This window comes from Zosterops lateralis (assembly GCF_965231275.1).
Source record: "Zosterops lateralis genome assembly, chromosome: 9".
NCBI classification, from domain to species: domain Eukaryota; kingdom Metazoa; phylum Chordata; class Aves; order Passeriformes; family Zosteropidae; genus Zosterops; species Zosterops lateralis.
Window position 1 is genome coordinate 16,951,707 of NC_139769.1, and position 19,550 is coordinate 16,971,256.

The following is a 19,550-nucleotide window of genomic DNA, read 5'->3' on the forward strand; positions in this document are numbered from 1 at the left end:
CCGTGCTCCGGGAGCTGTGGGGACTCCGGGGACTCGGCAGGGCTCGGCGGGGCTCTGGGCCCGTGCTCCGGGAACTCCAGGAGCTCCCGGGCTCGGCGGGCGGCGCGGGGAGCGCTCCCGATGGGAGGAGCCGCCCGTGTCCGGTAACGCCGCGCGGAGCGGCCGCGGTGGGTCCGCCGGGCCGGCAGGGGGCAGCACGGCGGGCGCGCGGCCCCGCCCCGCCGGGCAGGGCAGGAGCTGCGGCTGCGCGGGGCGTGCGGCCTTTTCCCGTTTGCTGCGGAGAGCAGTCGTTGTGCGGAGCGGGCCCCGGCCTTAGGGACCGGACAGTGCCTGGCACGATGGTCGGTACCGGCACCGGGGGGCTCGGGGGCATCGCGTCCGCTGTTCCGCGCCCGCCGCCCCGCGCCGCCCGCGCGGATGAAGGCCGATTGTCGCGGATGAAGGCCGATTGTCGCGGGCTCGGGGCGGCCGCCCGGCGCCGGCGTGGCAATGGCTGCCGTTCTGCCGGGGCTGCGCCGCGGGCGGTGCGAGCGGCTCCGGCCCGGCCTCGTCACCGGCTGCGCTGCCCCCGTGGGCCGCGTCCCGCCGGGTCCCGCCGGCCGCGGCTGGGTCGGGGCCGGTAGAGCCCCCGGTGCCCTGCAGCCGCCGCGCCGGGCCGGGCTGCGGGTGTCGGGCTGGCTGGGGGCGGGGGGCTGCGGGGAAAGCACAACGTGCCTGAGGCGTCCCTGGCTTTGCGGGAGTGACAGGAAATGAGCACGGGCACTGCTCCGCTCCGTGCGGGCGGGCCTGCAGTTCAAAGATACTTTGGTGAAAGATACACTTTGGTTTTTTCTTAAAACATCAGTTCCTGTGGGAGCGGTGGAATTTATGGGGTTTGATGTGCCGGGTGGTTTTTATCTAAACCCGAGAGAAGCTGTTTAATTCTTGATTGCAACATATTCATGACACGTTTAGTTAGAATGGTCTTGGCTTACAGGGTTATATGTTAATAACACATAGTTTATGTTTCTTGTCCAAGGGGTTTGTGAAAGTTGTCAAGAATAAGGCGTACTTCAAGAGATACCAAGTGAAATTCAGGAGAAGGAGAGGTATTATTAAATTCCCTGTAACACACAATTAAATGGTCTTGGTGAATATTCCTACTTTGCTCATGCGTTTTGCACTCTGCAACTGTTTTTCAGAGGGGAAAACTGATTACTATGCTCGCAAACGTTTGGTAATTCAAGATAAAAACAAGTACAACACTCCTAAATACAGGATGATTGTGCGTGTTACCAACAGAGACATCATCTGTCAGGTGAGGCCTGCAGTGTTTGCTGCTTACAAATGTTAGCACTTTTGCTGTGAGGTGGTTTGCAGTGTAAGATTGTACTGCTTTAATGGTGCTGGGCTAAGTAGAATATTTTGGGGAGGTGGAAGATGTCTCGATTTTGGGGTTTTTTTCTATATTAAAGGGCTTCAAAAAGAGGCGTTTTTTGCTTGGTTGAAGACAACCAAGTTGACAGTGTGACCTGTCAACCTGAATTGACTTGTGGTGTATCTAAAGGTGCCTTCTCGTTTGAGGCTTCTATTTCCGTAATGTTGTGTGGCTCACATGAAGGCCTTAGGCCTTACAATGGCTTTCCTGTGAGATTAAAGGAGCCTGGCAAACAGGAACAGTAGGCACTTTTTCGTGGTCATTAAGTATGTGGTTGTGTGTAGCATCATATGCAGTTCCTCACTGTGGCTCACTTTTCTTGTTTAATTTTTAGAATGTTTTGACTAATTTTGAAGTTAGAAACTTAGGAATGCTTGTGTAATAAATATATGTTGTTGAGCTCAAAAAAGAAACAGCGAAGTTTAACTTATTTTTTCATAGAGTAGTTATCTGTTGAGAGCAGTCAGTTCAGTCATTAATGAGGTTATTTTTTCTTTGAAACTCAAAATGAAAATCAGTGGTGGCAAAGGCTTACATCTGACTGACAGTGCCTTTCCAGTATGTCAGAATCCTGCAAAAAAGGGACAACATTTGGATGAAGAGAGGAGGTGTGAGAGTCAAAAAGAGAAGGTTCTATACATGAAGGGAACAGCAGAAACATGTCTGATAGTCCTGTTGTCCCACAGGAGACCCTGGGGTGATGCTGGTTTCAGACCATGGTTGATAAAATCATTCCATAAGGTCACTGACAGGGTTACCACTAAGTGTCACATGCTTCTTGTATTTTTTGAGATGTATCAGAAAATGGGACAGAATTCATCCACGTTCATAATGATTGTTTGAAAGGTTGCTCTTGTAGGCAGTTTCTGGGCTCTTGATCTATGTGGAAAGGTAATTACCTTTGTCAGTTGTTGCTGACATTTTAGCTGGCCTAATACAGATTTGAATTCTTTGTGTCTTTACTTGAGGAATTGATTACTTCTTTTGCAAAAACAAACAAACCTCGTGGGGAGGGAACAGACAGCCCAAAGCAGCCCCACTCCTTGAGCTTGCCTGCAGAGGCTGGCAGGTTTTTGCACACTCGGATCCAGCACTGGTGCTGGCCTGAGCAGGGTCAGGAGCCCTGCGGGGAGCCCCAGTGTGGAGCAGTAACATTTGTTTGTTGCCAGATCGCCTATGCCAGAATCGAGGGGGACATGATCGTCTGTGCTGCCTACGCCCACGAGCTGCCCAAGTACGGCGTCAAGGTTGGCCTGACCAACTACGCCGCCGCCTACTGCACCGGCCTGCTCCTGGCACGCAGGGTACGTACCTGGGCACGGCCTGGCTCTGCCTGCCTGCCCCCTCAGGGAACGGGAGAACATGTCCTTCAGTGTGTGTCAGCACACCTGGGCCTTGGGCTTCTCTACAGCCTCACTTTGGCTTTTTACCATAATAGATTTGATGTGTCTTGTGACTGTCAAGTCACAGTTAGGTATGACAGCATGCAGTCTCAGCTCCAGCAGCCCACTTTTATGTCTGAGGTTTGGTGGAGGGAGGGAGGATTAAAATGTAAGAAATGCACCTTACAGAGTTCAAGAACGTGTAAACAGCAGTCATCCATTTTCTACAGGGATTCATGAATAAGTCTTAAGTTCAGTGGTGGACCTGTAGGAACAGAAGGTTGGAACTTAACAGATACACTTACAGTGGTGGTTGTTGAAAAGCTTTGTTATTAGTATTGGGTGCATACTTTTTGTAAAGAAATTTGTTTGAAACGTGATTCTACTGCAAATTTACATTTTAAAGTAGCGGTAATTCTACATGATTATCAATAAATGGAGGGAATTTCAAAAGTGCATTTTCTTTCCCCACAGCTTTTGAATAAATTTGGCCTTGATAAGATCTATGAAGGCCAAGTTGAAGTCACTGGTGATGAATACAATGTGGAGAGTGTGGATGGGAAGCCTGGTGCTTTTACGTGCTACCTGGATGCAGGTCTTGCCAGAACTACCACTGGAAACAAAGTCTTTGGTGCTCTGAAGGGTGCAGTGGATGGGGGGCTGTCTATCCCTCATAGGTAATGTGTGTTACAAAGAATTTCTTCAGGGTTAGCCTGAGATGCCTCTGTATGTGACAGTCTACTTACACCAATCAATTTGGTGAAATGCTGAAATAATTATGACATAGTAACGGTTATGTAATTAGGTTCTGGGTTTGGAGAGTTTTTCTTGGTTGGCTTTTAATCTACAAATTCAATTCTGATAGTGCTGCTGGGAATCTTAAAACTCTTGAGAGATAGGAAACTTGTAGAGAGTTAGGAAACTTGTAGAAACTAAAAAGCCATCTTGTTGCTTTTACTAAAAATCAAGTGATTGCCCTCATCAGATCTTGAAAGAGTATTTGCTTGGTTTGTCTTCACCAAGTTGAGTGCAGGTATTAATTTCACTGTGAAAAAACTACATAGCAGGTACAAACTCACTGGTACTTCCTACAGTTGTCAATACAACAGTAAGTCTGAGCAGTCCACCTTCATTTAAAATTTCCTCGTGGGTATTTTGAGTGTTACCTAACGTTGATATTACAGCTGAATGCTACTTTCTGCTAGCAGCATTGGAGTAAAGAAAATCTTGAGATCTGTGTTTTCCTACCCTCTCCCATGCTGTCCTATTCTTGGCTAATTGTCCATTTTTTTTTACTTGGCTGCTACATGATGATACTTGCAGTGACTGATCACACTGTAGTTGGTCCATGGTGTGTATTTGATGTACTGCAGTGTTTCAAGACGGGACTGATGGCAGCTGAGATGGAACTTGAAACTTCTATTTTAAATTTTTTTTAGAGGGTCCTATCCCTCAGTTACCTGTATGAGAATCTGATGTCTCAGTCATTTCAGTGTGCATCTTGCCCATGAATAGAGCCTTAACGTGACTGTCCCTGCTGTTTGACAGCACCAAACGTTTCCCTGGCTACGACTCAGAAAGCAAAGAGTTCAATGCTGAGGTTCACCGCAAGCACATCATGGGGCAGAACGTGGCCGATTACATGCGGTACCTGATGGAGGAGGATGAAGACGCTTACAAGAAACAGTTCTCCCAGTACATAAAGAACAATGTAACACCCGACGGGGTAAGTGTTATCCAGCTGCAGCTCGGGAACTTAAACAGATAGGGACTTCTGTAATAATGCAAATAAGTCTGAGATGTAAAATGATGTGACTCATGTTGCATGTTTTCTGTGCAAAGAAAATATTTTTTTCCTTCATTAAGGGCTCTGTAATATAGTGTAGAACTTCTGAAAGTGGGACCTTTTTGCCTGCTGTGAAACTTAATATTCTGCCTGTAAATCCAAGCTTACAGGGCCTAAATCTGTGCTGTGGACCACTTTCCCCACTCTCCAACAGAGAAACAAAATTAGAAGTTTCTGCACAGACTCTCTGCTCTTTCCTTATCCTGCCCCAGAGCCTGTTGTTTCTGGAGCTGTAGTGCTCTGTGAGTGAGCATGTGGTTGTGGGTCAAACCTGTGGTAGTGTTTGTGTGAACCCAGAATGGAGTTCTGCTATTCCAGGTGAACAGAGAGAGCCCAATGTAGCATTTCATCAAAGTCTAGACTGTAAACCACTTTATTTTAGTACTGGTTCTCATTTTAGTGTTAATAAAAATACTAAAGATGGGTAAGAATACAGAGCTGCTTCTTCTACTTTCTCCAAGTATTAAACTCCTCCCAGATGGCTTATCCTGCTGCCTGTAATATTCTTGCTTGGTTTTCCTAGTAAGTGATCTTGAAGCTTTAAAACATAGCTTACTCATATCCCCTTTTTAGGCTACAGCAAATTTCATTCTCTATCCCTTCAGTGGGGTTTTGGGGTTTTTATAAATTAAACTAGCTGCTATTTTTTCTGACAGATTTTAAAAAAAAGTAATGTAAATGCTAACTTAATCTCTTCTAAGCAAACAGCAGTTATAGCTTGTATTCAAATTAAATGAGTCTAGGACTTAAGTCACTAGACAGACACTTGCTCTTTGTACATCTAAAAGGTTCTACACAGCTGAGATCTAGTGGTCTTAATTAACCACCAGCAAAAATATTGTTAAAATTTGTGCCATTATAGAGGCCAGAGTTGCCTTTGGGACAGAACAGCATTATTGCATGCCTGGGGACAATGCAGGCACAGGGATCTTGGATTTCTGATAATCCTGCAACTGGACCGCTATAATTAATTTAATTTAATTTAATTTCTCCTCCAAGATGGAAGAAATGTATAAAAAAGCCCATGCTGCTATACGGGATAATCCAGTCCACGAAAAGAAACCCAAGAGAGAAGTCAAGAAAAAGAGGTAAAATTTTCTTATTTTTTTAACACCTGTGTGACTTTTCTGTTGGCAATATGTAACATAATGCAGTTGTGCCACTGGCCACGTGTCCTGGACCAGATTGAGATACAAGCAGTTCTGTATAGCTTTGGAATTAACTTCAGCAGTAGGAATATGAAATTCAAGAGCTATTAACTATTTTAAAAATCAAAGTGAAGAATGCTTGTGGCTCGAATAGCTGGAACAGGGTGTATCTTCCAGTCCCAGTGTTTTCAGTAGAAAAGTTCTCTTCAGCTGAGAGCTCACTGACTATTTTGTCAGTATTAAACTATTTTAAGGGTGTGGGAGAAATCAAGACACAGCTATTGCATTAGGCTTGATAATGTCTGTACTTCAGTCACAGAGAGTACAGTTACCTTCTAGAGAAATTAAAACTGTCCAGCCATGCTTTTTGTGGTGCCCTAACCTACAGCCTTAGATCATTATGAGGAAATAAAGCATGTTACAGAAATGGGAATATATTCTCCACTGCACTCTTAATCACAACTGTGATGCACTGCTACGTTTTTGCTTTGGATCTACTGCACACTGTGCTTCCATTGCAGATGGAACTGTCCCAAGATGTCTCTTGCCCAGAAGAAAGACCGTGTTGCTCAGAAGAAGGCCAGCTTCCTCAGGGCCCAGGAACGCAGAACTGAGAGTTAAGACAACTTCCACAGTTTTCTGTGAAGCTTTCGAAAAAGCAGCAATAAATTTATTGAGGAAGCAATTGTGTAAGACCAGCTTATTTATATAGTTTATAAAAATACAGATATTCTGTACCTGAAAGGGTTTTTTCTTCCCCTCTCAAAGTAGTGTGTGAATTGAGTTTTCACAGAGGAGAGAGGTGACAGACTTCAAAGACCAAGGCTGCTGCATCAGAATTGCTTCTATAAGATGGAGAAGGAAGTCAATGCAATTAATTTTTGGCATGGTTAGTATCAAGGACTAAATATAAGACCTTGCTGCTTCTAACAAGAGGAAGATTTATTTTTTAAGTCTGTACCTGTCCTTCACAATTTTTTCAGCATACTTCATGTTTAGGTTCTAAAGCCTCTGCCCAAAGGTAACCTTAGGCTTTCAGGCACTTAGCACCTCCAAGCTTTGGCTTCTGCTGAAACAGGTACTGTCTATAGCTGAATACCTCACATTATTTAGTTGATAAGAGAATGCACTTTAAGTTGCATGTACAGGGGTAGGTGGAGAGGCCTTGTTAAGGAAACATGAATGAGACTCCCTGGCAGTTACACACCAGAGCCTTTCCCCTTGACTCGCCACACACCACACAGTCAAACCTTGTTCCCTTCCAGTTCACTCCTGGGGTTCCCTTAGCAGAGCCCACAACATCCCATTGCACAAGGCAGTTTATTCCTCATGCAAGGAACAACTCGAGAGGGTCCTTCTGAGGAGCACCCCTGGGCTTTTATACCCTCACACTCACCCCTTCCCCCTGGTGCCAGTCTCCATCTCCTGAGTGTTCTCCTGCCTCCCCTCTCCGTGTCTATCCACCTCACCAAGCACCAGCTTTCATCTCCTTATCCTAAAGGGTGCCACCCAGAGCCCAGTCTTTGTTTCCCTCTGCAGCTTACAGGCTGAGGCACCTGGAAGAGAAGTATTCCTCACCAGCCTTGTCCTTCTCTGCTCCTTTTCCTTCTCCCTCTCAGTTTCACAGGCACTTTTGTGTGCCAGTTGGTTTCCCATTAGACTCAGAGAAACTTTGCACAGTTTAAACATGAGTCAAGTAGGCTACCTGGAGGAAGATTTTGCTCTAAGGTACTGGTAGTTGGTGTAAATACTACCATTAAAAAAAAAAAAGAGGCCTGTGATTTATTGTAAACAAAAGTGTATTTTTTTTTTCCAATGAAATCTTCAACTTGATGCCACAGTAATAAAAATGAAGAATTTATACAACAAACTGCACTATTAAACATATTTTCCAGTTGTTAAGATACCCAGTGACGTTGGGTATTTTAAGTAATCTCTGCCCAAATAGCAGTCACTGTCAGATTTTTTTCACCAAGAACATGACCACTTTACACTTTTAGTGCATTGCTGGTTACAAATACATAATTAGTTCATAGTTGGAACACAGTAGCAAGTTCAAGACAATAATTACCATGAGCATAGTATTTCTTAAATTAAAAGGCTGATGTTCACAAAACAATCTTAACCCAAGCTGCATATTATTACATCTGGTAATGAGGAATTACTGCATTGTGGTCCTGTGCTTTGGTGTTGTCATTCTAGGAATGCATTTAAGACAGGATACCTACAGTTAACCTTTCAAATACTTAAAGCTTGTTCTTACCTCTGCTGAAAATGAATTAACGGGCCAGGATTCAGAAATACACAGATAACTGCCATTAAAATCATAAATACAGAACAACTTTATACCTAAAGCATTTATAAATTAAACATTCAAGAGGTAAGTATGGAGCATGTATTCAGGTGTATTGTAGGCATCCAATTCTTCATAATTACAAACACAGATGTAAATCTGAAAGATGTAAGGGTGCAGATTGAAGGTGGGAGAGTGGTCCTGCTTTGTGGAGTGCCAGGATCAGGTGATGTTTATTAACTCATGACTTGAGTCTTAACAGTGATTCATAGATGCTATTAGAAAAAAAAAAAATAGTAACACACTGCAGCTCACTTAGTAACAGCTAGGAATGAGCTGGAAAATATCTCATAGGCTCCCATCTGAGCAATATTGCACAATTCTGAACAATCCAGCTTCTGTCTTAAAATTCAGGTCTAGCTCTTGCTTATGTATTTCCTGCAGTAGTTAAGAAGACTGAAGGACAGGTCTGTAGCTAAATGTGGAGGGACAGTAAAGAGGCAAGATTATCCACAACGATTAATTGTTTCTCATACAGCAGATTCCTACACTACACAAACTTCCTTTTTAACTGCTTGGACATGTCTGCTATTCAGTATTTTAAAAAATTAACTTCAGTTTTCATACTATAGCTTACTCTGCAAAGTCCTTGCTTTTCACTATTTGCTACAGCTTAATTTGGGTTAAAGGTTTCCACTGAAGCTTTTGAAACAGATGCTGGTATTGCTGCTAAACCATATAGATGACTTTAAGAAATAATAGTCTAAAATTCTTGGCTCCCACAGGGCTCACCATTCAATGACTTAATTAAAAATGTTGAACTACTTAAACATTCAAGATGTAAGCATGAGGTAACAATGTGTAAACAGAATCTGATTTGTCTCATATTACAACCTATTCATTCTAGAATAAAATTTAATTTTCCACAGTTAAAAATTATTTAATGTGCAAATTCTGCCATGCCAAGGTATTAGTAAACTTCAATCTCACAGTTCAGTTTATTCATAACAGCAGCTTGGACTTGGACACATTACTTGCAGTAGTGGTGATTCTTCATGAAACTACTTAGGAAAAAAATCCTCTGCAGGTATTTCACAAGTGAGCAATGTTTTTCACAGAAATGGAAGATGTTCCCTCAGCTGATGTAGCACAGTGAACACTTTCATCCTGTTCAAGGTCTGACAAAGTGCACAGAACAGTCAAGCATGCAGAGTTCTTGTTTCCATAACACATCACTGAACACCAGAGGGACCTGTGGCCTCTGCCTCATCATTCAGTGGCATGTTAATTTTCTGAGAAGCCCTGTCATGAGTTGCTGACTGAAGGGCAGGACTAAAGGAACCATTAATAAAATCTGAGTAAAGAAATATCTTTTTAAAAAGGTGCAGAGTGTTTTTATCAAATATCTTGGGCCACCTCTAGTGGCAGGCATCAATATTTTCTTCTGCTGGTGGAGAAGCTACGAATCATTTGTATGAGAAATTTTCTTCCACAGTAAAGTTTTTAAGTTATTCAGTATTAAAGAATGCTCCATTTCCATCTGATTTGCTGTGACTTTAAGGGCAATGCACAAGTACAGTTGTTTCTCTAGTTCTTCATGGATATCAGAAGGAGCACCACGAAGCAGATAGTCTTTAAGGAGCTGACAAGCTTTTGCTAAGTTTGGCTGAATTACTTCAGTGGTACATCTCATTTTGCTTTGGTCACATAATGTTCTACAGTCTGTACCATAAATGCAGTCCAAATCTGAATCACACTGACGATCTTTAATTATTTCCTTCAAATTAATTTCTGACACTATTTTTCTCATGTCCATCATTTTCAAATCATATTTATCATTATATCCCAAGTTTTTGGCACTTGTATCACACATAAGAAAGTTTCCATAAGGTCCGTGGAAAATATCTTCCACAAATTCTAAAAGCCCTATAGCTATTTTTGCCTTTCTTGGCCATGATGGAGTGAACCACTGGTCCATGCTTCTTCTGAAGCCAGAGGGAATGAGAAGTTCTATGATCCATGGAAGGCTGATTCCATAGAGAGAGGTATATTCAACTCTTTCAGTCACGTAGAGATCGCCACAAAAACCCATCAGCTTGGGAGTATGCTCTTTATCCTGTAAGATCACCATTAACAGAAACTCTTCCAGCTGCAGCAGTGCCCATGCAGATTTTGCCTCTGGCAAAGAGACTTTTCCGTCTTTGTTTCCATCAGCGAAAGACAGGATGAGATTAACCAGTTCTGAAAGATTTCCTTGTTCACCCAGTTTTGCCTAAAAACAATGAACGAAAAAGATTAACTATGACTTCATTAACTACTCCAAATCCATCTGGCACCCTACCTCCTGTTACTCTCCTTCTATGAATAATACAAATAACTATTATATTCTGGTTTTCATTGGTTATGGATGTAACAGGACCTGCCATCAGGTGCCTGCAGAGGGTCCTTTTTGTTCTGTTTTCATAGGCACCGAGCATACAATCTTCTGAAAGTACTACCTTTCTCTGCACTTCAAAATGCAAATATTAAAATTCAATCATTGTTCTTGTTCAGATCAGTCTTCAGGAAGATTGTATCAAGTAGCTTGTTCAATATTCTCTAAGAAAAAGTATTCAAAAGTTTAAAACAATTCAAAAGTTAAGATCAGGTTTAGTTTTCAGCTAATTAGACCTTAGAAACATAGAGGAATAATGTCACCAACTACATTCTGTCCAATTATTAAGGGTACCAAGACAAAACTGAGTACAAATTCCATAATTACACACTGAAATGCCTGATTTTGTTATTTGATGTAACCACCTCCATTGCAGGACTACAGAGAAATAAGTCATTGCTGGAATTAGAACTGTTCCATTTTCAACTAGGCAGATCAACTTTTTCCAAATTTTCCTAATAACCACCCTAACACACCTGCTGCTCACCATTGTTAGACAAAGCTGCTGTAATGCATGTCAACTGACATCAGTCTTATATCGTGTTTTGTATACCAATACTAGCAAAATCTATTGACATACAAGACGAATGCCAGCTTCCATCAGTTGAAGAGTAAGGGAAACCCCTAGTAATTAGTTACTTCAAGATAAGCACCTCTGGAAAAAATTATTTTTGTGCTGATTATTTTTCTAGCATACACTTGAACAAAGCACATACAACAAGGTATTCCCTCCAGCTTCAAGAAAACAAGCCTTTCTGTCAAAATAGAATAAATAAGAATATACTTACTTTAAAAAGACCATATACCATTTCTTTGAATTTCTCAACAGTGGTTCCTCTTGTTGGTTTATCAAATAGGATTATTTCCTTCCTTGGTTCTGGGTCAGTACCAAAATCATGTTGAGCAGCTTCTTCCATCTGGCATTTTATAACACTTTGTAGATTTCCCCAGATTCCTAAATAGATCTATGCAGAAAGAGAGGTGAAAAGGTATAAAACACTGTAGAAGTCCATCTGATGACCACCTGTCCTCCAACCACTGCTTCAAGAGTCAAATAGCAACACAGATCAGAAACTGAATCCTGTGTGCAGACAATGAATATGGATATTTGAACAATGGCAGCTTCAAAGACAACCCACTGCTGCAGGCACTTCAGAGACACTGCACTGCCAAAACACAGACAGCTTCCCAAACAACAGACTGGCATCACTGCCACCTTTGCATGGCTTGCAATGAGGCTGCTGCTTCTACTGGTGATGCAGGATAGCAGAGCAGCAGGATGCTGTACAAAATATGAACATTTTGGCAAACTGTGGAAGGATTAATTAAATATTATATATGTTTTCAAAATATATGTTGTATAAAATAACCACCATATACCCCTCTACATACAGGACTAATTGATATTATTGTATATAGGTGTATATTATATATATTAATTTGTATTAGAGTATATCTTCACTGTATAGGTATGTATATGTATATATATGTGGTATGTATGTGTGTGTATATATATATATATACACTCACACACATGCACTGCCTGTCACAGCAAATAAAGTTCGAAATAATCTGTATTTAACAGGCTCAACTTGCTGACACTAAGGTCTACCTGATGTTCCAGACAGTGACATTTCAGTGGGAAATAATAAAACTAGGTTGGATGAGTAAAGCCTTACCTGGTTATTGGGCTTTGTTGACAAACATTTTCCAAAATATAGTGTTTCTTTAGCACAAAGACTACTACATGCTGACCCATCAATAACACCAGTCTTGTATTTATCACACTGAAACAAACAGGGAGAGAAATATTTAACAAATTGCCTAAGAAAGGAGGCAACAACTCTATCTCTTCCAACACCTGAGTCTTGAAAGAAAAACCTAAGAAAAATTTTTAATAACCCTATGCCAAAATAATGTTAAGAGACACAACTGGTTTTATCTGTAACTGAAGTTGTAATCTGCCTTTAATGTAATCTTCCATCTTACATGATGGAATATGAGAATTTGATTAAATCCCATGTGGCACTGACTGAATTAGTCAAACACTTCAAAAAGCTCTACTAAATATACTTACTATTATTTTCCTACATTCATGTCCTCTGCACAGTTCTGTGTAGGTGGAGTACTGGACATACATAATCCAGCTGCCAATAAACACCACCAGCCAGGAGATGAAGAGATACTTGATCCGCACATACGACAGACGGACCTGGGGCACACAAACAGAAAATATGGTTTGTAATTCACTGAGCATCATTTCCTATTTCATCTTTAAGGAATTTGACTTCCACAGTGATAAAATAAGCAGACTACATTATATGAACATTTGCTTCTTTCAGTGAGCAAAACTGACAGGGGACATAAGTGGAAGGAAAACTGGGGTATAAATAAATAGAAGAAAAGGTGTCAGACCCTCCCAGGGCAAGCCAGACTGCAGGAACCAATTTGATTGAAATTATAAACTCCTGGAGCTCGTTAAGTGTATTTTTCTCTAAGACCAGTTACCTATGTTCCACTCAATCCAACAGACCAGGAATTTGATCAAAAAAATAATCTGTGTTAATGTGTAAATATGTAAGGTAGAGATACAATGAGAAGGATGGCTATCGGGGTCAAGTTCCATGTGTTAAACTCTCCCACTCCTTCCTTGAAATTATGCAAATAAATTTCTGCCATTGATAATGCAAATAAAATTCTTCTGTACTAGCCTCACCTTGCCTTCCCACAATTGCTGCGGACTTTCCACAACAGAAAGCTGCACAACTTTCCTGTTGTTTCTGTGGCCTCACATACAGAGTTTTCACAGGGGCAGAAGCAAAAACTATTTATAAATTAAGAACTGATGGAGAGCTACATGTCTTACAAAGTAGGAGGGATGTTTTGATCTTTTCCTTCCTTTCTTTTCTCCTCCTCAGAGTCTGGTGTGCTAACAGGTTGATTTTCATACTCACATCAGGATCAGAAACTAATTAGAAGATCAGGATCAGCTTTACAGCAGAATATAAGGGAAGTGCATGAGAGCAGCTGTATTTGGTCAGTATAAGATCCACTTCTATCAGTATCCTGATCTTCACCAACAGCTATAAAAGATACTATCATAGACTAATTACATACCTTATATATACCAAGTGTGCTCCCAGTTTCCTCCAGAAGAACTTGCTAAGCCAGATGTGATATTCTATATTTAGTAAATCTCCAACCATTTATCTTTCACTAATATACCCAAATTCCCTTAAAATCCACACAAGCTTTTAGCATCCACAATAAACTTTAGCAATTAATTCACAGGTCTACTATCCACCACCTGGATAGGGACAGGTAGTGGATAGTAGACCTGGGAGGTCAGGGACTGGACTTTATTTTACTGAAATCTGATAGCTTTGTTTGAGATCCCCTAGTTCATGTATTGGAAGAGAAGAGTAAACAATCTCTGTCCACTCTGTCCCCACCTGACATGATTTTGCAGGCCTCTATAACATACCTCCCTGTGATGTCATCTCTTTTCCAAATTAACTGGCCCTAACTTGACTGTTCATCACAGAGAAATTATTCCATGTGTTTGGGAAAGGTTCCAAGAAGGGTAGTAATGATGAGCAGTTTTGCCATCACATACATACACAGAACTGCAGCAGATGCAAAGAAGCATTTTTTTTTTTAACCAGAAAGACTGCAGTAATTTATTAGTATTTATTAAAATATAACAAACAACCAGTATGCACTCAACTCTTTCTCTTGGAAACAAAAAAATTCAGAAAAAGTCAGTTCCAAAAGACCCAAAGGTGATTCCAATCCATAAAGCTTTGGTCCTGCCACATGCCTCAGCATGCACACATCTCTATTCCTTCACGCCTTCATACACACTCACTTGACAATCTTAAAACTACCTGGTTAAAAAAAGAGAGAGCTACAATTAACTTTTTATTCCAGTGATTTTTTTTTTTTTTTTTAGAGACAGGTTTTATAATTTTGGGTTTTTTTAAAGCTATTTCTAATAACCCTGTTATGTAGCAGAACATGAAGCACAGAAAACTACTGGCAAAACCTAGGGAAGATCAACAGAAATAAAATTGACAATTTTAGGGAAAGCTGTTTCACGTGTAAAAACTGCTTGGGAACCAAAGCTTCTGGGACAACAAACCCACTTCTTTCCTCAATGTTTCTTGCTGAATCCTTCCATGAATCTTTATAATACACTTTAAAACCAAAGTGCTGTTTAATGAAATTTTGTATTATTGTATACATTTAGTACAACCTCAGAGAGCAGCAGTGACCTGCAGGCCTCAGGACCACTGCAGAACATTGACCATCCTCATGGTACAGATACTGTAAATATTGTCCTCCTCCTTAGGCAGAAAGAGAATGTATTTGAGACCAAAAATCCTCCCCAAATGCCATCTGACTACCTCATGTATTTGGCAGGAAGTCCCAGAGCAGCCAGATTTATTTTGAGCTCAGCACTGTGCCAATGGAGTCATGCAGCTTTTGACTTGCAAAAGCTGCCCAGCCAGTTCAGAGCCTGGACAACAGCAGCCCTGTGCTTACAGACAACCAAGGTTCCACTCTCTGCTTCAAAGGGAATTACTTTTCTAATAAGGACTTCTTCACCACGTTCAACAAAAGGCCTGATCATTGTTCCATTTCTTCCCATATATTCCCCCACCAAATTCTCATTTTCTCCCCAGAATGGGTCTGTGAGCACAGACACACTTAGCTCACTTCACCTGGCACATGCACAGGCTGTCCTAATGCGGGGACAGGACCTTACTGAGCTGGTCTGGCCACACAGGTGATGCACCCTGAAGACAAGGACTTACACCAACTGTGCAGATCACTGGAACACAGTTCTGAGCAAGAAGTCCCAGACGGCATTTAGGGAACACATGTAGATGGACTCCATTTGAAACTGTGACAAACTGCCAGAAAACTTGTCATAAGAACATTTTTAGGGCAACAGAATGACTGAGAGTTTCAAAATTATTAAAAAAAAAAAAAAAAAAAAAAAGGAAGGAAGTATTCAAAACAAGGAAACAGTTTCTTTTTTCAACTCTTCCATCAAGACTTAAATATGAGCCAGGGAATGCAAGAATGAGGGAAGCACTGGCAATGTTTGATGTTACAGATTCTACTTCTTCCATCACTTGTATATTCTGCTAAGTCATGTGCACTGAATAATAATTAGACATTCATCCCCTGAAATAGAACTGGAAAACCACTTTTGGCAAAACTCAAGCCTGGATGCACTCCAAAGCATATGGAGAGTAGTGAATCAACATGCAACATAACTTGACAGATTTTTGGTGAGTGTACTTTTTATTTAAAGCACTTTTATGGTTAAAGAGTATGAAAGTGTTTCTTTGTTTAATAGTACAGAGAGCCTAATTCTGGAAAGCATTACACATAACCATAGTGTAGTAATCTTCTCCAAATCAGAGTTGCTCACTCCATTTGTCTTACATGCTTGCAATAGAAAAGGACAGATGAAAAAAGTAGGCCAATCATGTTAGCAATTCTGTTTTGCTCTCTGTTGAGGCTGATTTGTCTATCACAGGAGGCATTTCAGGTAGGCTGGCACGATGTCTGAGAGCATTAGCCCACACTGTTTTGGATATCACGAACAGGACACATTCACATCTTTAAAAGCAGACAGTGCGTGCTTATGATTATGCCAGTGTCGAATTATTTTGTATCCTGAGTAACCAAAGTGAGGGAACAGAGCTGAGGTATCTTTTGAAATAAAATAATGACCAAGATGGAAAATGGAACATCTCTCCTTAAATGTTAAACAAAGCAGAAGGGATTAAAATCTTAGAGCAAAGAGATCATTTAGGAAATTTCTGCTATATGGGGCTTTAAACTTGCTTATTCTTTGGCCCTTCAAAGACAGTCTCTTGTACATTACTGAAGTCCATGAGGTACCTTTAAAGAGTCTGTAAAATTGGTCCAGAATCTATAAAGTCAAACTTCCACACATGCAAGTGCTCTTTACATGATTATTGTCATAAGCAATCCTGCTGGTTAGCCCTCAGCCTCACAATACAATTGGTAACTACAGCTACCAGAAAGAACTTCAGGGCAATGTCCCTTAAATTTGGGACACTACCTCTCCTTGTCAAACAAAATCCCAATGTTAATCACCCAACTGTAAAATCCTATAAATACAATCAAATTATTTTTGTGGCTTAAAAGTTTGTCAGGTTTTGGGGTATTTTTGTTGTTTTGTTTACTATTATTACATGATTTGCAGTCTAAGCAATGGCAAAGCTTTGTACTTCAGAGTTACTATTTGTCATGGTGGCAGGACTTAAACATTTACTCAGGGAGGCCCTAACACTAAGTTTTGGGCTGAGCTAAGATAGGTAAGAGTGTGCCCAGCCCCTTTTACATTAGTTGACACATGGCAGGACATCCTTTTTAGGCTCAACTGATTACCTATGGGTCTTGCATTCTGCACAAAATTTAAAGCACGTGTAAAGTAAGAACATTTGCCATACAATAGCTGTTGCAACCCAGCTCGTAACATCCTGCTCCCATTAGGGCAGAAAAGTTGGAACAAGTATTGAGTTCTGTCTCACAGAACCTGATGTTCTGGCAATTCATTTCACAACATAATGTTCACAAAGTCTGGAACACCAGCCAGCAAAAGCTGGAATCCACTCAGTGATAAGGTTCCACTGCACAAACATCTCCCTGGTGTGCTACTTGAAATGCTACACAGAAACACCACACAAGTCTTTCCACCTTGCTCATAGCCCTCAGTGAGTTAAGTCTACCACTTACCTAGAGAGCATTGGCTTCTTTGGAGACAAATCTCACTAAAGCACTCAGCAACTAGTGTAGTTAAATCATGACTACATTTGTCATGTACCAACAGTAACAGGCAGTGACAAGAGAAGTCAATATATTGATAGTTGATGCCATTCTATGGATGCATCAAACATCAACATACATTCACTAACAGAAAAATGTTTATGTTCACAAAGCCACTATTAAATCTCCTAAAACAAGTCCATAGAATATGCAAAATCAGCTCTCAGTATAAGAAAGCACAATCCATTTTTTTTTAATTTGCAATAGAAACAAACATTTAACTTCTCCAGCTTTTCTAATAAATAATTTTGCAGTCTTCTTGTTTCTTAGCAGATTTTAAAGTAACATATTTTGGTTGGAAGGCCTTAAATTAAGTTTTGAGAAGAAGAATAGAGAAGAATGTTATCAGATATCACTATATGATGATAAGAAGGAGACTATCAAGGCAGAGGAGGCAAACAGTTTGGAGACTCCTAATTTGGAAGGTAGCATTCAGATTACTAATTCATTTCTATTTGTATTGAAGGCTTTATGCCATGGGAATCCAAATATTGTAGAAGTGTCTACTTCAGTAAATAGATCTAGAGTGATCTTTTTTGGTTTAAAACCCAAGGGACTTGGACCCAGAGTTGCAGATACATACCGTGAAACAAATACTAAAGAGGGTAAAATTATATCTGTATGCTTTTCGTTAATCATTACACCCCACTCCAGATACTTCCAGAAAAAAAGAACAAGATTTCTTCTCATCTGGAAAGGTTCCAGATGAGGAGAAATTTAAACATTCAAGGTTTTAAAACACACCAATATGAAGTTTAAATTTTTTTAATCCAATGATCACTAAGCATATCAACAGATGACAAACACATAAGCAGCATACATAAGAAAAGTAAACATTATTTATTTCCTCCAACTCAACAAATGCTCACCTTAGTTACAATCTAGTTAAAATACAATCCAGTTGATAAGGGAAAGCCCTGTGGATAAACAAGGGTTTCCATCAAGCCACCACAACATGACTGACTGACATTTCACCGCAGAACTGGCTGTGACACTTCCAACCAAAAACATCTAACTGAAGCAACGCAAACATGTACCTGCACATAGAAACACAGGAGTGTGTCTGCTGCGAACATATAAGGAAATGCGTGGAGCAGCGAAGTGCCCGACATTAATTCTTTAGAAGACACGCAAGAAAGGGCAGGAGTTACAGTTACAGCTCCGCGGGCCGTGGATGGATTCCTGCAGCAGGGATGTCCATGCTGCGGAGCGGGCTGTGTGAGTGTGCGTGTGTGTCTGTGTGTGTGTGTGTGTGTCTGTCTGTCTGCGTGTGTGTGTGTGCCGGGCCCGGCCGTGCCGTGCCGCAGGTGTCGCTGCCCCGCCGGGAGCCGGGCCGGGCCCGCCCGCGGTAACAGGTCCTGCGGGTCCTGCGCCGGGAGAGGCCCGGGCACACCGAGAGGCCCCGAGGCCGCCCCACCTGCTCCCGCGCCCCGACACCGCCCGGCGCCTCCCGCCGAGCGAGCCCAGCGCTGCCAGCCCAGCCCAGCCCAGCCCAGCCCAGCCCGGGCGGCGGGAGGGAAGGGCGGCCGCGCCGCGCCGGGCCGGGCCGGGGAAGGGCGGGAGCCCTGCGGGGGGCGCCGCTCCGGAGGGAACTGGGCGCGGAGGGACGGGCACCGGCCCCGGCCCCGGCCGGCCTTACCTGCGCCGAGTGCGGCTTCCTGAGCCAGGCCCCCGGGAAGAGCCGCCTCGCCATGGCAATCACACATCCCCGCAGAGGGCGGCGGGCGGGGGCGGGGCGGGGGAGCGCTCCCCGCCTGTCGCTGCAGCCGCTCGGCTCAGCCCCGCTCGGCTCAGCCCCGCTCGGCTCAGCCCCGCTCGGCTCGGCGGGAAGGGCCGCCCCGGGCACCGGCGGGAGACGGGGCTGTCTGTCCGCGGGCACGGCACGGCAGGGCAGGACGGGCCGCCCCGCAGCCCCGCTCCAGAGGGCTCAGGCGGCAGCTCCGGGAGCCGAGGCGGGGCTGGGGCGGCGAGGAGAGCCCAGCCCAGCCCAGCCCAGCCCGCCCCCAGCCCTGGCGCTGCCCCGCTCCCGGGTCCCGTTTCGGGGCCGCCCGGAGCCCCTGGAGCCAACACCACCACGAGTTCCCCCAGTGTCTGTCAGAAAGTGCTCGGGGCACTGTCCGGGGACAATTGTGGAGAAGGCAGTTGACAAATAACTCGTGC

At 42.7% G+C, this 19,550-nt stretch overlaps 2 protein-coding genes across 4 annotated transcripts; one reads left to right on the top strand and one right to left on the bottom strand.

The window, feature by feature from the left end:
* The first annotated feature begins 234 nt into the window (after window positions 1-234).
* Window positions 235-6,478, top strand: RPL5 (ribosomal protein L5). Of its 2 annotated transcripts, XM_083867730.1 has the most exons (8): window positions 235-341; window positions 1,019-1,088; window positions 1,182-1,297; window positions 2,587-2,721; window positions 3,274-3,476; window positions 4,348-4,525; window positions 5,645-5,733; window positions 6,315-6,478. In XM_083867730.1, the coding sequence occupies exons 1-8, from the start codon at window positions 339-341 to the stop codon at window positions 6,412-6,414; spliced, it is 894 nt and encodes a 297-aa protein (XP_083723856.1). In that variant the 5' UTR covers window positions 235-338; the 3' UTR covers window positions 6,415-6,478. The 2 variants fall into 2 exon arrangements, with proteins under 2 accessions (XP_083723856.1, XP_083723855.1); XM_083867729.1 differs by lacking the exon at window positions 235-341 and having other exon boundaries at window positions 968-1,088.
* A 112-nt stretch (window positions 6,479-6,590) lies between these two features.
* On the bottom strand, window positions 6,591-19,112 carry DIPK1A (divergent protein kinase domain 1A). 2 transcript variants are annotated; one of them, XM_083867727.1, is made up of 5 exons: window positions 19,030-19,112; window positions 12,598-12,732; window positions 12,200-12,307; window positions 11,309-11,485; window positions 6,591-10,358 (listed from the first exon to the last, which is right to left on the bottom strand). In XM_083867727.1, exons 1-5 carry the CDS (start codon window positions 19,081-19,083, stop codon window positions 9,546-9,548), a joined length of 1,287 nt encoding a protein of 428 aa, XP_083723853.1. In that variant the 5' UTR covers window positions 19,084-19,112; the 3' UTR covers window positions 6,591-9,545. The 2 variants fall into 2 exon arrangements, with proteins under 2 accessions (XP_083723853.1, XP_083723854.1); XM_083867728.1 differs by lacking the exon at window positions 19,030-19,112 and adding an exon at window positions 18,260-18,359.
* Window positions 19,113-19,550: the final 438 nt, after the last annotated feature.